The sequence below is a fragment of the Rhamphochromis sp. 'chilingali' genome, assembly GCF_963969265.1.
Source record: "Rhamphochromis sp. 'chilingali' genome assembly, chromosome: 8".
Lineage (NCBI taxonomy): Eukaryota > Metazoa > Chordata > Actinopteri > Cichliformes > Cichlidae > Rhamphochromis > Rhamphochromis sp. 'chilingali'.
Window position 1 is genome coordinate 11,655,124 of NC_137935.1, and position 20,547 is coordinate 11,675,670.

Here is a 20,547-nt window from a genome sequence, read left to right on the forward strand (position 1 = left end):
AGGTTGATCTAAGCTGTAATACATTTCTTGCACTTGACAGCTACTTCCAATCATTCCCTTACTCAACAGTTGTCACCACAGTTGGTAGCTCCACATGCGTGATTTTGCAGTTTTATGCAAGATGTCCTTCCTGACAAAACCCCAAAGGTGATTTGTGTCTTCAAGTGGAATCAAACCAGTGACCTTTCGCTTGTCAAGGAAATGTGGAAACCACTACACAGCCGTTGTGCTTAAAAATACTGTATAATTACCGTTTAAGATGGATAAACATTATCGTTTCTTCTAAAGGACAATTTCCTCTAATGGGAAAACCAAACAAAAACAAATAAATAATATATAAATAATATATTATTTTCATTTTCTTTGTTTCTAAATGTTTCATGCTACTTATTACTTTAAAATGCCCAAATATTTATATAGTGTAGTTTTTGTCCTCTTCTCTTTTAAACCGCAAATTGTGACTCCTTTGTTTTGCAGTACATACAGCAAATCGAAAATGTTTGGAAACTACAATTTATGTAGGTATTATGAAGTACTTCCAATAAAATATAAATAAAACATAACCATATTTCGTTGTATTAAAGTATACGTGTAAGCATAATTTAAAACAATGTTCACCGTGACTGAAAAAATTATTTTAAAAAAAGGGGGTGTCTGTTTGGTATCTTCCTGTACTAACTGTGTGGAATCCGTCTGTTTTGTCCCTCGCTGGCTGCCGTGGTGCCAGAGGGGTTGCCTGGAAACGGCGGAAACGTTTGGGCGCAGCAGCGATGGAGAAGTATGAGAAAATCAAAGTTGTTGGAAGAGGAGCTTTCGGGTAACGTCTGGCTATACTTACACTTTATATGTAATTTATAAAAGTTCTTTTATGTCACACACATCAGCCTGTCTGTAAACGCTGCGCTGTCAGGAGCGAAAGAGGAAAACAATTTTTCCCCTTAAAAAGAAGTAACGGAAATCGTCAAACGTGCGAAGAAGACGACGACGGAGAAGGACGTGTTACCAGAAGTAACAGAGCACTGGACGCGATTTATTTACTTTAAAAACCAGCTATCTGAAAGGCATGTAGAGGTCAGATGAGTGTTAAAGTCTGCCAAAGTCACCAAAAATGTTTACCACCCTCGGTCAAACCCTATATACATTATATTGTCAAAAGTATTTGGTCATCTGCCTTCACACGCATATGAACTTGAGTGACATCCCATTCTTAATTCATAGGGTTTAATTTTATGCTAGTCCAGCATTTGCAGTTATAACAGCTCCAACTATTCTGGGTAGGCTTTCAACAAGCTTTAAGGGTGTGTTTATAGGAATATTAGACCATTCCTCTAAAGGCGGATTTGTGAGGTCAGACACTGATGCTGGAACAGAAGGACTGGCTCCCAGTCTCCGCTCTAATTCATCCCAGAGGTGTTCTGTCGGGTAGAGGTCAGGACTCTATGAAGGCCAGTGAAATTTCTCCACACCAAACTTGCTCTTCCATATTTTTATGGACCTTGCTTTGTGCACTGGTGCACAGTCATGTTGGAACAGGAAGCAACTTAGCCGCTGCTGTTCCCAATCTCTTCCACTTTATTATAATACCACTAAAAGTTGACTGTGGAATATTTAGAAGTGAGGAAATTCATAACTGGACTGGTTGCACAGGTGACATCCTATCACGGTAGGCTACCACGCTGGAATTCACTGAGCTCCTGAGAGCGACCCATTCTATCACAAATGTTTGTAGAAGCAATCTGCATGCCAAAGTGCTTGATTTTATATACTTATGGTTATGGAAGTGATTGGAACACCAAATTTCAGTGATTTGGATAGGCGACTGAATACTTTTGGTAATATAGTGTTAGTTGGTCCAGATGACAGGGTAAGATGACAAATGAGTGTAAATAGTTTGTAACCAGCCTACAAACTGAATTTCAAAGTTTAACTCTAATTTTTTTTTATTAAACTTCAACTAATTGAATGAGTTTTTCTGGAGTTTTGAAAAAGAATATGTGTTGGCTAGTGTTTTATGAAAGAGGCACTGAAGTCTTAAATTGAATGAAACTTTTAATCTTTTAAGTGTCATGAAGATATATAATTTTAGCTGATAAACAAAAACCCCAAGAGGTCATAAAACACTACAACTATTTTTCCAATCACAAACTTTATAGCCAATGACAAAAACACTACCATGTCACATATGAATAAATATTAATTTGATGGTCAAAGATGGTCAAAGAGTCGGTTTTGCTTAGGAAGGTTTCTGCATGAAGTGACCTGGAAGAATAAACATTGCAGGCATAATCGGAGCTGGTTGAATTCTCTAAGTACTAAGAAAAAGCAATTCACATATTTATGTGTGATTTTCAATTTTATGTGCTAAACCTTTATAGTTTATTTTTAAATGATCAATATTATGCTACTGTCATAAAATCTGCTTGTTGTTGCTTTACACGAAGAAGGGAGCTTTATAAGTAGGAAAAGCTCCATAAATAAAGATTATGAGCTATATTGAGTTACACTAGATCATCAGAAAATATGACTGAAGTAAATAATCTCATTTTGACTGGTATGGTATACACTTTATGAGCTCCATGTCCCTGTTCATTTAAATGTCCAGCCTTGCTAATGAAGTTTTACTGTATTTCTTAGGGGTGGTTCTCTTTTTATGTGACTGTGTGAAACAACATGACACAAACATGTTTAAAATTTAGTTGTTGTCTTCACTCTTCTGAAAATCCACAACATCTGCCATCACATTTTTAAGAAGCTGTGTATAGTGTAAGTAAAGTTGGATTCTTTGAGGACCGTCCTTCTCTTTTCCTTATAGTGTCCATTACACCTGACCATTAAGGTCAAGGTAAAGAATTTTTTGGACTATTTGTCCACAGCATATATATATTAATTGGAGATGAGAGGGCAGTGGGAACAAAGCGTAGCTGAAGGTAATCAAACGCAAGTAAAGACAGACAGGAGGTAAAAAACTGAATCAAGATGAGTAATCTGACTATCAAAGCAAAACTGAAAATAATTGAACATTCAAAACATAATAAATAAAGCCAGACAAAAAGACTCACAATAAAGATGATCATAGAGACAGGGGGACACAAAGACTGAAACACTGGGCAGACTAGAATAACAATCCAATCAAAATAGGAACCGAAACTCAACAAATTCCAAAAAATCAATTTTCAGTAACATCTCAGAAACCTCAGGACTGTAACACAAATCAAATATACTTTTCAGGTACACAGATGGAGAAAGCTTCTGATGTCTTCTGAAACAAAATCAACTAATCTAACCCAAATATAGCAGAAATTTCATTTGTAACATTGATATTTATTATTTTCATTCTATTTGTCTGAATTCCAACTTGTGATCAAAATACCATAGAGGCAGGAAAAAGAAATCTTGTTTTCCATACCTGTACATTCATATCACTTTGAATTGGTGTTGGTCATACTTCACATCTGAATGATAAAACTGTCATTAAAAGATGGCCTGTTTGATGTTTGCACAATGAGACATGGGATTGTGCTGCTTACATTTCATAAATAATGCACATCAAGTGGATTTATCCCGAGCCTGAGCTGCTCTGCTCATTTTGCAGTTTATTTATAACTACTTAAATAATCCATCAGAGGTGGGAAGTCACAAGGTCCTGATCTGCACAGCTGTACTTTTATGTCAGTACTTTATTTGAATAGAACACAATGTTGATCCCACAGCATGGCAGAGTTATTTTTTGAGCCCAGATGTTAAATCGGCTGATAAAGTGTTATTATTTTTCTACATAAAAGAATCCAGTCAGGTTATATGCTAAGAAGACATGCACTGTGTTGGTGTCCCTTCCATTTATTTCTCTTTTTATTCTGTGCCAGCCATGTGTGGGAGTAGTTCTTAAAGGTTAGTACAGAATGCTGTGAAAGGGTCAGATTTTTCAGATTCTCTATTCTTTTACAACTTTGTCTCACATTAGCTTAAAAATCTTAAGTTAAATATTGAGGTTATTTTACTGTGTTACTGTGTTTATTTGGTTCACATTATCACTTCCCCAGAGAGTAACGTGTAATAAATCAGTGCCAAAGCTTAACTCATTCACTGCCAGCCATTGGCAGTGAATGAGTTAAACCCATTGACTCATTCACTGCAATTGACGGCTATAGACGTCAATGGCAGTGAATGAGTTAACAATGTCAAATCTAAACTTCAGCAAATCACCCTGCTCATATTTATTCAGGAAACGGTATCTCTCATTCTTCTTCACTTTGCTCTGCTGTCAGGATTGTTCACCTGTGCCGCAGGCGCAGCGACGCGGCCTATGTCATCCTTAAGGAGATCCCGGTGGAGCAAATGTCACGAGACGAGCGTCTGGCAGCACAAAACGAGTGTCAGGTGTTGAAACTGCTCAACCACCCAAATATTATAGAGTACTATGAGAACTTCCTGGAAGACAAGGCCCTAATGATAGCGATGGAATATGCTCCAGGTAACCTTGCTATAATATCTTATTACACATCTCCCTTTTGTTAATTGTACAGCATGTTACTTTTCCCATGATATAGTCCTGCAGGGCTCCATACCTTTGCTGGTTCCCATCATGTTAGGCCTGGGAATACCACATGAGGCTGTGTGATAGTATTACAATTCAGAAATCTGTTTATCTATAATGTAAAAAATGTAGATTGCCATTAGTGAGGCCAGCCTTCTGCACAAATGCACCAAAACAAAAACCTAAAATCATGAGGCTTGGATCTTTATATTTTCATACTAAAGACGAGGACTTTGCCAAGGCCTCTAAAGTTCTGCAATGCATTTCTAAATGACATTTTCTCAATTTGTGATTGGTTAAGTAGCTTGTTTTGCCAGTGGAACTGCCATAGCTTACAGATATTGGTGCACGTACATTGTTTTGATTCAGATATAAAACCTTACATATTTTGGTGTTTTATGAGCATTTTTCACTCATTATCTTTTCTTTGTCATTGCTCCAACTATTCTAGCAGTAGTTTGTTTGATTTTTTGGTAAATATATCCTGCCTGGATTTATTGTCATATTTTTTCACATGAAAGAAAATTATTGAAAAAGTACATGGACTTTAGTTTTTGTTAAAGTTCAGATTTTGCGGCTGTAAACATCCAAAAAGTCTATTTGTTGCAGATAAAAGTGTTGATGTGATTTATTTACATGGCTGGATTACTTATTTTTTCTAATGCTTACAGTAACATTTCACTTGAGCAACAAGGTCACCTGCTGTGATCTTAAAGCCCTTTAAAGCCTTTAAAATCCAATGTTAATTGGCTGTAATATCATTTCATTACTCAGACCAACATAGTAACTTCCATTATGGTTCCAACAAACCAAAGTCATCTGTGTTGTTTATTCTTCCCTTCATGTTTTCTCCATGCAGGTGGGACACTGGCTGACTACATACAGAAGCGCTGTAACTCGCTACTGGACGAAGACACCATCCTTCACTTCTTTGTGCAGATCTTGCTCGCCCTGTACCATGTTCACAACAAGCTCATCCTGCACAGGGACCTCAAGACTCAGAATATTCTTCTTGACAAACACCAGATGATTGTCAAAATCGGAGACTTTGGCATCTCCAAGATCCTCGTCAGCAAAAGCAAAGCTTACACGGTGAATCGTCTTACCTCTTCCCTTCATTTTTAGAATTCTAAATTGCATTCTGAAATGGAATTAAAACCTCCTTTATTTCCTGTTACAGGTTGTCGGGACCCCTTGCTACATCTCCCCGGAGCTGTGTGAGGGAAAGCCGTATAACCAGAAGAGTGATATCTGGGCTTTGGGCTGTGTGCTGTATGAGCTAGCAAGCCTCAAGAGAGCCTTTGAGGCTGCTGTAATAAGAGCATATACTTTATACTGTCCCATTTTGGGTGTGATGATAATACTGCATTATTGTTTTTTTTACATTACTCTTCTTCTCCTTAAATGTATAAATTATAAACTCTTGCTGTGTGCAAAGGCATTCAAACCATTAGAGCTACTCTGTTTACACAATGGGGGATTCTTAAAATTTCTCAGAATATTTCATAAAAGCACCCGCATGTTGTCCCACTTTAAAGCACAAACAGATTGCTACTGCTTCTGATATCCACTCAGATCAATAATTCATTCAAATCTTTTTTGCTTTTGCTCAAGTCTGTTTTCACTACCGATTACACTGCGGTTTAGTGCTGTGAAAGATTCTTGTTTTGACAAGGATTTAGGGTAGATGAGAGATTATGCTTTTCACATCAATCTGTGATGCATCTTATGATTTCACTCCTTCATTTTTCTCTCAGAATCTCCCCGCCCTCGTTCTGAAGATCATGAGCGGCACCTTTGCTCCGATCTCAGACCGTTACAGCCCAGAACTCCGACAGCTAATTCTCAACATGCTCAATTTGGATCCATCCAAACGGCCTCAACTCAATGAAATAATGGCTCTCCCCATATGCATCAGGCCCCTGCTTAACCTCTACACAGATATAGGAAATGTAAAAATGCGCAGGTACAGTCTTTTTGCTTAATTAATAATGAAATAAGATTATTTTAACTACAAGAGTTTTGATGTCAGATTGAGATTTATTATGTTTTGTGTAGTGACTTCTGTCTTTATCAATATCTTCTTTTCTTCCAGGATTGAGAAACCTCTGTCTACGGTGCAAACTGGTCCTCAAGGTAGACCAGGAGGGAGAGTTCCTGCCAACAGGTCAAGAGGTGAAGCATGTAGTTATTTGACCATAGTACTGGCTGATCTAGACTGATAGCGTCAGTTACAAAAATTGTTGTTTGCTTTTTTTGGGCTGAAACAGACAGATCAGTTGGTTTAGGACCAGGAAAGGTGCATTCCCTCCCGCTGTCTTCTGTGTATACGTGGGGAAGTGGCATCTCGACCCCTCTCCGCCTCCCGATGCTCAACACGGAAGTGCTTCAGGTCTCTCTGGGCCGCACTCAAAAGATGGGTGTGACCAAGACTGGCCGTTTGATTACATGGGAGGTTTGTGTGTGTGTGTGTGTGTGTGTGTGTGTTCTTTGTTTTTTCTTTTTTTTTTTTTACTTTGACTGCTTTTCCTGAAGTACAAATGTTCCCTGTAACTCTGACACAGTGCAAAAGGAGCAGCTTTGATCTGATATGCTCTCCTCAGCCTTGCTGATGTTTCCACTGTTAAACGTCCAAATATAGCTGAAAGAAATTATGAGCCAGTACTTGTTGTAGCAAACAAGAAAATCCCAGAAAGTTTTAAAGACTCAAATAGCAATATTACAGGACAGCATTGTTATGGTTGCTTGGAGAAGCTACAGTACTAAACAGACAACATCAGATTGAAGGATTTTAGCACTTTTTTATCCATATTTTGAGTTTTAAGATACTCTTGGAAAAGCATAAATTCTCTACATGGGTATTTGTATACTTTAAAAGTAACATCTGGAAGGCTTGAATATTGCAGACTCGTGATTTCCTCTTATTCTGTTACTGCCATAAAGAGACTCTCTGCTCACTTTAGTCTAATAACATTTTTTGTCACAGGCTCCATCAGTGGGGTCCTCTGAGGCCAGTCTTCCTGGTGTGGTGGAGCAGATCCAGCCTCAGTTTATTTCTCGCTTCCTCGAGGGTCAGTCTGGAGTCACCATCAAGTCTGTGTCCTGTGGTGATCTCTTTACCACCTGCATGACAGGTAGGTGGGCCATTTGTCTTTGGATACCCATCAGAGAGATCACAGCCGTGCCAATCAGTTTAGTTAGGAGCTGTGCTGTAGAAAATCTCTTTATGCTCATCCCCTAAAACACTAAACCGGTGTTTGAGTGCAAACTTTGGATACAGCCAACCATCTCTTTATCTTGATATTGTGAATCTACCTGAACATAACCCTCATGCTTGCCTGGCAGTTAGGAATGGTTGTTTCTCTCATTCTCACACTGTGGTACACTCACAGCGTGTTTTTGAAGGGTTTTGTCAACCCATCCAACACCACAAAGCCGATAACACAGGATTAAAGACTCTTTTCTCTTAGCTCATGTCTCTTTCATCAGTTTTCACTGTTGTGTTGCAGATTAGTGTTTCCTAGATGGGGATTAGAAGCATTCTGTTGGCCTCTGTAAGAATACACCTACACTCATCAACTAATAGTCCTGTTAATCCCTTCTTTTCATTTCCAATTTGCAGACAGGGGCATTATCATGACGTTTGGTAGTGGAAGCAACGGCTGTCTAGGACACGGGAACTTCAATGATGTAACACAGGTACACTATTTGAATGCCTTAGTAAATGCAATGATAGCTGCCAGTGTAAGAAATTAGGTATACCCTAATAAAAGTAATACAGTTAAAGGCAACAGCTTCTTTGTAAATTCCACTCAAATCAACTTGTTTAGATTAATAAAGGTGGATTACATGTTAAAGAAATCTCTCAATCAGTAGAAATTCTGTGACCCTGAAGTTAGTCTATAATACCATTTAATCAGCAGTGCACTACTGGAAACACTGTGTGGTTTAGGTGAGAGAGCTAGTGTGCAGGAGGCAGCGCACATGATGCCCACTAGCTAGTGGTGAATGTGCTGGAATATTAGCTGGGTTGTTGGAACACTGGAGCAAAAAAATACAGACGTCGTCCTAAAAAGCTGACAGGTTAGACTTCATTCCACACGCTTCTACACAAGCTTGTGTGTGTTTTGCAATTTCACAGTGTTAAAATAATGTCTTTTTTTCATGGCTTGATGTGCTCTCCCTCATATTTTTACAGAAAAGCACACATTAAAAGCAGACGTGCCTTAACATGTACAATGAATTGATAACAATGAAATAATAATGGATGAATGAATAATTAAAAGACTTTATAGAAAGAGATGGTCGTTAAAAAGACATTTTTAAAATTTATTAGGCAATAGATAGTACAGAAGCAGACAGGAAACAAAGGGAGAGAGAGGAGTGAATTCAACCAAGAATGATGCAGTTTCATTTTATACAGTTAAATGAATGCTATGAGGGCGCAACGTCCCTACAGATTTTTGATGAAAAGCTTTCATTTCATTGATGACACTGTTTTTGTTCTCAGCCCAAGATAGTGGAGGCCCTGCTTGGTTACGAGCTCATTCAGGTGTCCTGCGGTGCTTCCCATGTTCTCGCTGTGACCAATGAAAGAGAGGTTTTTGCCTGGGGAAGAGGAGACAATGGTATAGTAAACAAACCAGTTTTTATTTTCTTCTTTTTGGTGTTTGCTTGTGTGGTTTATGACAGCTGCATCTCAACACAGAGCTTAATGGTTGGGTCTCTGTCTGAAAGGTCGCCTCGGGCTCGGCACCCAGGACACCCATAACTCTCCACAGCAAGTGTGTTTACCTGGCGACTTTGAAGCCCAGAGGGTGGTGTGTGGAGTTGACTGCTCCATGATTATTAGCAACCAGCACAGCATTGTGGCATGTGGAAGCAACAGGTGACTATTCTGGTTCTTGATTCAAAAGTGTGACAAAAATGAGGAAGTGATGAGCAGCGTTATATAACGCTGAGACAACGTTTTCACTCCATGTTTTCCGTAAAAAATGCTAACATTTTTTCACTCTATAAACTCGATCATGTGGGTTGATGGTGGTAGGTTAAAAGGTCAGAGAGGTACTTTCCTAGTGCACAACGTGTGAGACAGCATTCTTTTAAAATGACAAAGCCTTTGCATTCACTCAGCGCTAATCCCGCTCTCTCAGAGAGGATGTATGTGTGAATAGGAGAGGGCAAGAGTAGTAAACAGCTTTGTTCACACTTCTGTGGCTTACAGACATGAAATACATACACAGTAGCAGTGAACTCAGCTCCAGACCTTAAATATGTATTGAATACTTGATAAATATGAAACTAAAAGATTACTGGCATTAAATGATAATTATTCTTCATTGATGGGTAAGAAGAACTTTATTGCACGATATTCATCAAAGTGTTCCAAAAATAGCAGGTGGAACTATTTATATACCATGAAACTTAACAGACTTCATAGCCAACGGGATGGAAACTTGATACACATGATAGCAAACTAGACTGGAACGTCTGCCTACTTGGGATTTTTTCTATATTACATAATGTCAGATTTGTTTTCTGGATTTCACCGATTGCAGCTTTTAGCCAAAAGGCAAAAAAGAAACGATACTTATGAGCGAGTGCTGGTAATGTGTTTGTTTACAGGAAACAAACAGTCTTATATTCTCAAATGTATGCATGCTTAAACAAACACTTAAGATTTGGACGAATACTACAGCATTGTGTCTGTTAAAAATGTTTGTTTTGTTGTTTTATTGTACTCAGGTTCAACAAGCTTGGCCTGGATATGATCACAGCTGGAGAGGAACCGAATCCCTTGAATCAAGTGGAAGAAGTTCATTCTTACACTCCAGTCCAATCAGCCCCACTCAACACTGAGAAGATTGTTTACATTGACATTGGAACGGCGCATTCTGTCGCTGTTACAGGTTCAAGAAATTCACAATATTATTCTCTTTTTTGGAAAGAGTCTCGTTTGTAGCTATTATAGCATTTCTTTGCGAGTGCCTTTGTATGTTAAGTTTAAGTCCAAAGGTGGACCCAAATACAGACTGGCACACAGAGTAATACACAAAGCAAGCTTTACTTTCATGCTGACAATAAGTTCCAGGGAGGAAAAAAGGGTGACTAATCCAAAAGTACAAAAACTGCCAACAAGCACATGACTTAGAAGCAGCACCTTATGAGAGAAGCAGGTGGTACAACAGATGAGTTGACAAAGAGGAAGACAGAACTACTTATACACAGAGGGCTGATTGGAAATGAGAAACAGAAGGGAAACCAGACAAAGGTGAAAACTATCAAGATGATCAACAAACAAGGGATAAAATCCAAAGCAGGATACAAGAGAAATCTAGGTATCAGAATAAAGCAGGAAATTAATCAAGGACACAACTAAAGGATAAATAAACTAATTTGAGGGGAACACAGAAAGACTAAATAGAGAGAGGAGCAGATATTTTAAATAGCTGATTGTTAGAGATTGCTTAACGGCAAATGTTTTTCCTCTTTTTGCATCTATACAGTCTGTTTATCTGCATCCAGAACCTGCTCAAATGTGATTGGTTAGCACCCAGACTAAAGCTGACTAGAAAAACAGAAACCAGAAAGATTGAAGAGATTAGCCCTGACAAAACTGCAGTAGTTCCCTTGCTTTTGACAGCATTGGGTTTAGTGGGATGCAACAAAGAATCCTGAATAATGTCTGTGACCTCTTTCTTTTTTTTCCCGCAGACCCTTGTCAGGCAACTGCGGTACAAAAATTAATATTACTGCAATTCATTAAAAACGTAAATTTTTCTTATCCGCACAAGGGAAAAGCTGCTAACAAAGTAATTTCACCACAAGTGTAATTCCTAAATTTTTTCTTGGTTTATGTCTCCACGTTTTCGTTGTTCAGAAAATGGTCAGTGTTTCACCTTTGGCAGCAACCAGCACGGTCAAATTGGCTCCAGCTCCCGACGTAGCAGCCGTGCCCCCTGCAAAGTGTCTGGCCTGCAGGGCATCACTGTGGCTGCCTGTGGTGACGCCTTCACCTTAGCCATAGGATCTGGTGAGTAGATGCATTTATTGAGTCATGTTTGTAACATTGCAACAGATTTCTTTTTGAACCACGTTTCTTTTGAGACTTGAGTTTTGTGAACAAGAATCCTCAAAATATGTTGGATGGCTGACAGAGGAAACTGCAATATAGTTTTAAGTAAAGTGTGATATCAGGTTAATATACTTATGAGTAGAAAAGAGTAAATATCACGTCTTGAAGTTTTTGAAGACCCTGCACACCTGCAAAGGGGCTTTCAGTTTTTTCTGGCTGCCGTTCAGGTTGAAGATGGGCCGGGGATGTAGTACAGTTTGAGAGTTGACTGGATTACTGGAACCAATAAGAAGGAGAAAAGTGTGTGTACACACAGCTTAAGCTGCAATCAGGCCAAATCTGTTTTTCTGGCAAGGGAGACTTGCTTGGTATGCCAGAGAAACATAAACGGTGAGAACTACCATGTCTAATTATATTAGCCAATGAAACTATAAATTACTGTTAGACATTTCTTTTTACCTCTCAGCTGTAAAAGACTGATGGGGTATTATCATCAACCTGCCGGGTAGGTGATGTGGAGTCCCAAGTTTGTGAATGCAGTAACTGACATAGGAGTTTCAAATTGATACCATAGGTATAACTATAAAAAAAACAACAACGAAAAAAACGGGTGACTTCAAATCGATAACTTAAGAAGGAAGTCAACTAGGATTTTGAAATGGATAACATTAGATTTAATCTGATAGAGACCACATTTCATTGATAGCTGTTGTTTAGCTGCTTTACATGGGTATTTTATTATATCTCAATTTGACTCTGACTGGCTGTGTCACCACACAGTTATAATGTACAACACCAATTCTGAAAAAGTTGGGACCTAGGAGTTGGTAGCCTGAGAGCTCGACAGTCATAAACATTCCGTATTGATTTCTCTAAATTCTCTGAAATCTTTGATTATGTATTTACTGCAGATTACAAGAGATTCACAATTTAATTTTGAGGAACATTGTTCAGAAATTGTTTCACAATTTGTATATGCAGTTTTTTGCAGATTGGTGAACCTTTGGTCATCTTTACTTGTGACAAACTGCCTTTCTAAGATGATCTTTTTATACCCAGTTAGTTGCTGACCTGTTGGCGATTAAACTAATGATTTGCAAACAACTACCCGTACTGTTCCTCCAGCCGTTTCTATTTAGTACCACTTACTTTCTCCAGCCTCTTCTTGCCCAATGCCAACTGTTTTGAAATGCATTTCTATGATTAAATTAAAAATATTCAAAATATATTTCTTAATATCGTCATTTTGTCACTTTAAACATTTGATATGTTTTCCATGCTCTATTATGAGTAAAATATGGGTTTTATGAGATTTGCAAATAATTGGATTCTCTTTGGACAGCATCTCAAGTTTGTCAGAAGTGGGTTTATAGCGTCAACTCCAAAATAAAGCCGATAAAGATGATCATTGCGGTAGATTCTTCAGCAAGTTTCACATTTGTTCAGGATTATTTTCACGCCATCCCAAAGATAAACCCACGGAGCCATCAGTTAAAGACCTGTGTGAATTAATGCATGCTGGGGTTCTGACTCTCAATTTGGTGACCATCCTCTTCTTCTTCTGTTTCTGTTCTCTGCAGAAGGGGAGGTGTACACGTGGGGCAAGGGGGCCCGTGGCCGCCTGGGAAGAAAAGAGGAGGATTCTGGGATACCAAAGCCAGTGCAGCTCGATGAAAGTCACCCGTTCGCGGTGACATCGGTGGCTTGTTGTCATGGCAACACCCTGCTGGCAGTGAAACGTAATATTTCACTCATTACCCTCTGTTAACAAACTCTGTGAGATGTTGGGATGTGGTGAAATATCACTACTCCCCAGATGAAAGACAAGCTTAATTCGAGACAAGGTCCCCCGATAACATCAGCAGAGTTGCATGTTCATCTGTGTACAATAGTGAAAGGACTCATTTGTAAGTTTGAAAGCTCAGCTGTGGCGAAAAATGTGGAGTACTTCCATCTTTTACAGACGGGGTGCCAGGGGGTTTGTTTACACAAGAAACTAGTTTTTATGCTACAAATATAATTTTTATCTGCACACTAAAAGTAATTGTAGGTCACAGATGTCTATGGAGTGGAACAGAAAATGGCAGTATAAACAGTGATGGTACAAAACTGAGGGCTTGGATTCCACTTTATATTTGAAAACAGCTGCAGAATTAGAGAAGATTAAACTGCATCAGAATTCAATAAGTGACAGAGATGCTGGTAATCCAGCAACAGGCTGCAGGGCTGCTGTTTAAATGGTTCTCAGGCCTGAGCTGAGCAGCAGATATATAGAGACCAACCACTGTGAGAGGTTTAGATTACAGTACAGACCATTGCACAAGTGCCCAAGTGAGTGAGTTTCACCCTTCTAACTCAAACACTTCAACATTAAACAACAGAAATGGAAAGAAACGGAGGGTGGTCCTAAAGGTCCAGTATAAAGATAAAGAAGGATTGTTTTGAGCTCTGAATCATGCAAAGCTTCTTTTTTTTTTTTTCTAAGAGTCGAGAGATAAAATTGTTTGTATAGTTTTTTTGGACAACAAGAATGGTTCGTCATGTAGGTCAATGTTTTCTCTACGTGACCTGATGTGTGTGGATGATATGACACATGCTTGAACAATGTTTCAGTGATCAGGATCTGGTGAACATTAGGAAACACATATGTGAAGGTCAAAAGCTAAAACACACAAGTACAAAATCACCAGGTTTTAAAGTTTTCCTTAAGGAGGAAAGAATTAATTTAATTGAACACAAAATTAGTTCACAAACCTCTGAAAGGAACTTAAATTCTTAATGTGAGCTTTAAATTGTGAGTGGAAGGCAAAAGTCTTCACAACAATTACTTGAAGACAGAATTAATTAATTATTAATTACTTTAAACAATGAACAGAGAAAATGTAGATAATTGTGTGCAGATGTAGCTGTGGAGTCACTGTGAAAAGCAAACATGTTTTTCTGGTCCAGTAGCCCAGTAGTAGTAATTGTGATTAAACAATACCAAAGAAAATGCAGCACTGCAGACCATTTCTCCAAAATTTGTAATATTGATCCTAAATTTAAAAACAAATAAGACCTGAAGTTCTTTTGTATTATGTCGTATTTTTGCCTATATTAGTCATGAGTGAAAAAGCAGATGGAGAAAGAAGAGAGCGGAACATCTGGACAGCAGGAATCACTCTGTTGCAGTGTTAAAATTTCCATTAGACTAGTCAGGACTACCAGACCTCCTGTAAAACATGACAAGCTCTTACTGATATTCATTTAACTGTCAGCCTCATTATTGGCCCACTGATTTATTGGGTTAATACTTTTTGTGCAACAACAGACGAGTTGTTTGCTGCTGGTTCAATTCATTCATCGATTAACCTGCTAATTTGTTTTCTTTGTGGGATGAATGAATATTTTGTCTAACCAATGTCAAAATGTAGAGAAGATTTCAAGCCAAGGTGGCATCTTCAGATTAATTCAGTACAAAAACCAAAAGCTGTTTATCTTACTGTTGTATTTAAAGGAGAGAAGATAGAACCAGTTCCCAATTAGGTCAAACACTTGCACCTGATTCAGCTCTACTGACATTGCCATTCTGTTTCTGCTTCAGCTCTGCTCGAGGAGGCCATCTCCAGATGATCTCGTCTTGAAAAATAACCCACTCTGCGGCCATCGTGAGACCCGACAGCAGACTGTGGAGGAGGACCGCTTCCTCCTAGAGACCCATCTGTGCTGAATTTAGAAAGATTTCCTTTCAAACCCCAGCTGCAGCCTCAGCCTTTCTCTCTCTATCTATTTTTCTTTCAGGTGTTTCATTCAATGGTTTGATTTCATGATGCAAAGCACAAAAAAAGGTCACAGCCTTGCTGCAGGTTTTATCTCACATCAGGTCGGTGAAAGGAATGTTGCAACACAGATACTGAAGCTAGATTACAGGAAGTCATTAGGCTGGGCTCATGCAGTGAGCTATTGTGCGCTCTCATGTGCAGTGTCAGCACAAGAAAGACCATTAAAAGGTCAAACTGGTTTGAGCTCTCTCAAGCAGCCGGTCAATGAAACGAAAAGAATGAAGCCATTTGAGCGTTCATCAGACAAATGAAGTCAGCACCACGTCAGTGGTCACTTTGCGATTTATTGGATTACAGCGGTGTTCGAACCACATAACGACGGACCGAGCTGTGTCTGAAACCACTCGCTTGTTCGCTCATTCACTTTTGTAAGATAAACAGCAGTTCAATGAGAGGAGTGAAAGGAGATTTCAGACTGTTTACTGACTGCAGCAGGAAATGGTGCACATGCTGGGCTGTTTTCATTCCAGTGTTGGACTCTGAACAGCAGATGAAGTTCACAGTTTTATCATTATTGTCCTTGTAACTCATTGAAATCATGTTGCTGTACAGAACAGTGTGAAAACTGTTCATGTGATGACCAAAATCAAAACCTGCCAAAGTGTTCAGAGTACAGTAACTATTTCATTCAATGCCTCACTCTGATGCAGACACAACCATGCTGAAAAGGGTTAACAACAAATGAAAATACCACAATGTTGAAAAGCCCCCATTGTAGTAAATGAAGACAAACTACACCGCCTCAATTTAACTAAAGAAATAAGGGTCTTCCGTTGGGTTGAAGGTTCAGTAAGATCCTAACCCCACTGAGAATCTTTGGGATGTGCTGAAGAACATGTTGCACAGCGGTGAGGATCTCCCCTCATCAATATGAGATATTGGAAAATAAATGTCACAGCTGAGGACCTTTTTTGGGCCAGTCAATGTAAACTTGAACCTGTAATAATGAACGATTTGAAGAAAGTTGCACACAGAACCTGAAGTCCTAATAATGCAAAGTGGGGTCAGTTTGAAGTACTTTATATGCTGCTGCATGGCTTCATTTCCAATAGTAAATCCAGAGATCATCTGCAGTTACATGATTATATTCTGTATTTAGGCTGAGAGCAGTCTGAGACTGCACAGCTCAGCTTAGGCTGGAAGTTCTGTCTCTCCAGAGACGAGGGGTAGATTGACTGTCTCAATTCAATTAATGATTGGATGAAAAATATTTGAATTTAACTCAGACAAAGCAAATGTCTCTATTTCCCGCTCCAGAAAGCATATACCTCTATATCCGTTTTCTTTCTCATTCACCCTAAAAGCTAACAACACAATCTTGAGATCATTTTTGATGTTTGACTTCTGATATTCACATCAAGGCTCTTGCTTGTTCACTGTAAGAAAAATTGCTCAAAAAGTGAACAAGAGATGCTCGTTCGGGTCTTCATCACCTCCTGCTTGGATTATTGTACTGCTCTATTTTCTTGTCCGCCAAAGCGTTTATTAATCGCCTCCAATCTGTCCAAAATGCTGCTTCAAGGATTGTAACTCGCTCTCAAATTCTCTCATATCACCCCATCATTACAGCATCTGCACTGGCATCCAGTCACGTTTAGGTATCATCTTGAAATCTTGGTTCTTACTTTCATGGCTTTATGAGGTGAGGCCCTCACTTACATCGCCTGTCTACTCAAATCCTTAGGCTGGCTGATAGAGGTCTTCTTGTGGTTCTCTGTACCCGTGTAAAATCTAAATGGGTACTGTCTCTTAAAACCAAAACTGTGGAACAGCTTACCACTCTTTCTTCACACGCTTGAATCTGTGGCATTCTTTAGAAAGCTTTAAACTTCTCAGACAGAGATTTGGTTGTTTTTCTGTTGTGTGCATTTTGCTCTTCTTTTTGTTTGTTTTTCTCCTGTTAACTCTGTAAGCACTTTGTGACTCCTTTTCTTAGAAAGCGCTATATAAATCAATTTTACTTACTAATCTGCATCTGGATTAGTTTGTGATATTTTCTCGTAAACATCAAGGTGATGTCTGATTTCACTTCGATAGGTATTTCTGATGACACAAGATGTCTCACAGCGCTGAAATATCGTTCCAAAAATTCCTTGATCTATTGTGACTAACTGTTAGTTCCACTTCAAGCAGGTAGTCACTTCTAAGTGTGGGCCAAGACTCACCTCTGATAAAGATTTTAATGCATATTTATATATCCATATAAACAAACCAAAATAATCACAGAAAACAGTTTCAAGTACAAGCACCTCAAAATGCTCATTTCCACTGCTGCTTTTTTAAATATGCATGTATTTTTTATATTTACATTCACATTAAATTTGACTCACAGTGACATTTTCTTGTATTGTGGCTTTTATTCCAATAGAGAACATTTAAAAAGACAGACTTTCAAAAAATGAAACATTAACCTCCTCTACCCTCCTCTTTACGCTGTCATTAATATGTAGTTTAATACTATAAACACACCGAGTTATTTCACCTTTTCTGGGGACATGGCTCAGCTGCCTTTGTTGTCCTGTGTGATGATGTAATGGTGATGTAATCCAGTGGCAATACAGCAGGTGAAAACCGATCCAGATGTGAAGCTGTGCGCTTTATTGACCCCGTGAACGAAATGACATCCGGATGTTTATTTTTTTTTAATGAGTATAACAGCAGACGTCAGGGGTTATTTTTAATGAAGCATTTATATGAAACATTTAAGCTTGAAACGAAATAATACCAGACTGGTGTGCTGCTCCATCGCCAGGGGGCGCCTCTCCCCTCTGACTGTGCTGTAGGTGTCTGAGTTGGATTCAGTTTTTCTTTATTTAATTTACATCTTTACTGCGAAACCTCTCTCACGTGTGACTTCACCAGCTGGCACTATGTATGTTTAGTTTTTTTTTTATTTATTTAATTATTTATTTATTATCACTCTCCGACACTTTATGTGGACCCCTGATGGCGTCTAAGCTGATAAATAAACATTGATAATTATCAAATGTGAAATGAAAGAACGATGAGAGCCCACTGTAGCCGGACAAAGGCTCGATTAAAGCCTCATAAAGAGGGGATCACAGAGATAAAATGGTGTGAACAGAGCGTTTCAGCTCCTTGACTCCTCCTGCCTGGAGGAGGAGGAGGAGGAGGCGGAGGCGGGACTCGGTGCACCTAAACAGACGGAGGGCTCTTGCTTTGCTCTCAGTGTGTCAATTCTGCATCACCAGAGGAGTCATCCGCACAGCTGTAGCAGCTCTGCCGGCCAACATAAACACTGCGGAGGGAGAACCGTTTCTCCAGCCTGTCTCGGACCGTCCAGCCTTTGTTGCCGTCAGACAGCTGAGCACTGCGGGAGGACGAATTTGCAGAGCCCGATCCGTCGGCGGCGGAAGGGACGTGATATGAACCCCTCATCGGCTTCACGGCAGCGCAGCTAGACAGCCCCGTTTGCGGGGGGATCGAGAGGACATTTGTACCTTTAACCTGCAGCCGAAGGCCCGACAAAAGCGACAGAACCTGCAGCCATGCCCGGGTTTGATTACAAGTTCCTGGAGAAGCCAAAGAGACGCTTCCAGTGTCCGCTCTGCAGCAAAGCGATGCGGGAGCCCGTCCAAGTGTCCACCTGTGGACACCGCTTCTGTGACACCTGCCTGCAAGAATTTCTGAGGTATGCTGTGTGTTTGTGTGCACAGGGATCCACCTCTTTGCAGGCGACACCGGAAATTACTGGCGTAGTTTCGGTCGAGCAGCAGTAAATAAAAGCAAAGGTGTGCCCTGCTCACCTTTCTTCCGTCTTGCCTGGGTCTGCATTAATGTTGGTCTATTGTGTAGCTGCTGCCCAGAGCAATAACACAATATGAGGCCTGGTAAACAATGCCTGGCTTTAACCCTCCTTCTCTTGATGTCAGGTGTGTTTTTTCTCTCTCTGCATGTGCAGCTTTAGCCTGGAATAATATTTCATCATTGTTAATTATCGCTTAGACTCATAAATGTGCAGATTTTTTTTTTCTCCGAGTGTAATCTTTATGTTAAAGTTTGGGGGTTTCCCCCCCTTTTACATTAATTTTTCATGCTGTGGTGATTGTGGCCTGCAGAGGGCCCCTGCCTCCCCATCCTGTCTGTGTTTCTGGGCTGGGGTGGATGAGTCTGCGTGGGTTGTGTATGTGTGTTTTTTGAGTATGTTCTGGAGTCCAGGATTAGACAGTGGTTCATTGGTCGGGGGCATCTGGGGGCCACTGAGGGACCTTTCGCTCAGAGGTCAGCAGGATGGCAGACCTCCTCACCTTTTAATCTGTTCAACACTGGACTCAGTGTTAAGATCCCTACAAACAGAGTCTTTGTTTTGTTCCTTTCAAAGATGGCCCTGTTGCTAATTATCCCACTACACCTACAGGACTCTCAAGCAATACACAGAATCCCCCAACAGCTTACCTGCAGATCACACACACCTGCATCAGGAGCTTCTTCTCCAGCCTGATTGGCTGCAGTGTCACCATGTAAAGTAGTAGATGAGTTCAGATTGTCGACTTCTGATTTGTGTTTATGTGATGTTTAGTTGCATTAAAATGTGTGCAGAAAAGCACTATTGGCCCTAAAAGCCACATCACAAAGATTTAAAACAGGAAACAAACAGTTAACAAATTTAGTTAATACTTAATTATTTTTTTTATAAACTGAAAAAATTATTTTAAAGGTTAAAATTAACCTTGAAATATTTTGGTGCACTGATAAGTAAAATTTGTAGTTGATGATGATGATAGGGAAAAATCTCATTTTTGACCAAAATATCTGTTTTTAAATGGTTTAAAATTTCCTGCTTTTCTTTGTGTTATCTCATTTTACCTTAACTCGATTTGTGTTGTTTCCCTGTTGGTTGTGGACTATGAGACACTGAGAACTTTTTGTTTGTTTGCTTTTTTGAACAGAGAGTAGCCGATTAAATAAAAGATCTGATCTGTGTATTACAGTTGCGTTGCCCTCTAGAAGGTCTAAAGACTTGATTGTGGGAGTTGTCATTCATAAGTTTGGCTTTTATTTCCCTTTTTTTTTTTTTTTTTTTTAAATCTGTACAGTGCGATCTAAATGTGACTCACACTGTTTTGGAAAAGCTGTCTGATTACCACATTGTTCTT

The 20,547-nt window shown here is 39.4% G+C and overlaps 2 protein-coding genes across 2 annotated transcripts in view; both read left to right on the forward strand.

The window, feature by feature from the left end:
- The first annotated feature begins 729 nt into the window (after window positions 1–729).
- nek8 (NIMA-related kinase 8) lies at window positions 730–18,449 on the forward strand. Its single transcript, XM_080890042.1, has 15 exons — window positions 730–817; window positions 4,266–4,471; window positions 5,394–5,626; window positions 5,715–5,846; window positions 6,292–6,500; window positions 6,630–6,709; window positions 6,805–6,989; window positions 7,521–7,668; window positions 8,157–8,233; window positions 9,045–9,162; window positions 9,272–9,422; window positions 10,280–10,443; window positions 11,415–11,567; window positions 13,190–13,348; window positions 15,193–18,449. Exons 1-15 carry the CDS (start codon window positions 771–773, stop codon window positions 15,219–15,221), a joined length of 2,091 nt encoding a protein of 696 aa, XP_080746168.1. The 5' UTR covers window positions 730–770; the 3' UTR covers window positions 15,222–18,449.
- Window positions 18,450–18,625: 176 nt separating this feature from the next.
- traf4a (tnf receptor-associated factor 4a) overlaps window positions 18,626–20,547 on the forward strand; it is a 35,737-nt gene continuing 33,815 nt past the window's right edge. Inside the window, exon 1 of the mRNA XM_080890043.1 lies at window positions 18,626–19,082. Coding sequence (XP_080746169.1) covers window positions 18,940–19,082 — 143 coding nt within the window. The 5' untranslated portion in view covers window positions 18,626–18,939. The remainder of the gene's footprint in view (window positions 19,083–20,547) is intronic.

Coding starts and splice junctions, on each gene's coding strand:
- nek8 (XM_080890042.1), top strand. CDS start 771: ATGGAGAAGTATGAGAAAATCAAAGTTGTTGGAAGAGGAGCTTTCGG. Junction 818..4,265: donor GTTGGAAGAGGAGCTTTCGG/GTAACGTCTGGC, acceptor CTCTGCTGTCAG/GATTGTTCACCTGTGCCGCA. Junction 7,669..8,156: donor CTTTACCACCTGCATGACAG/GTAGGTGGGCCA, acceptor TCCAATTTGCAG/ACAGGGGCATTATCATGACG.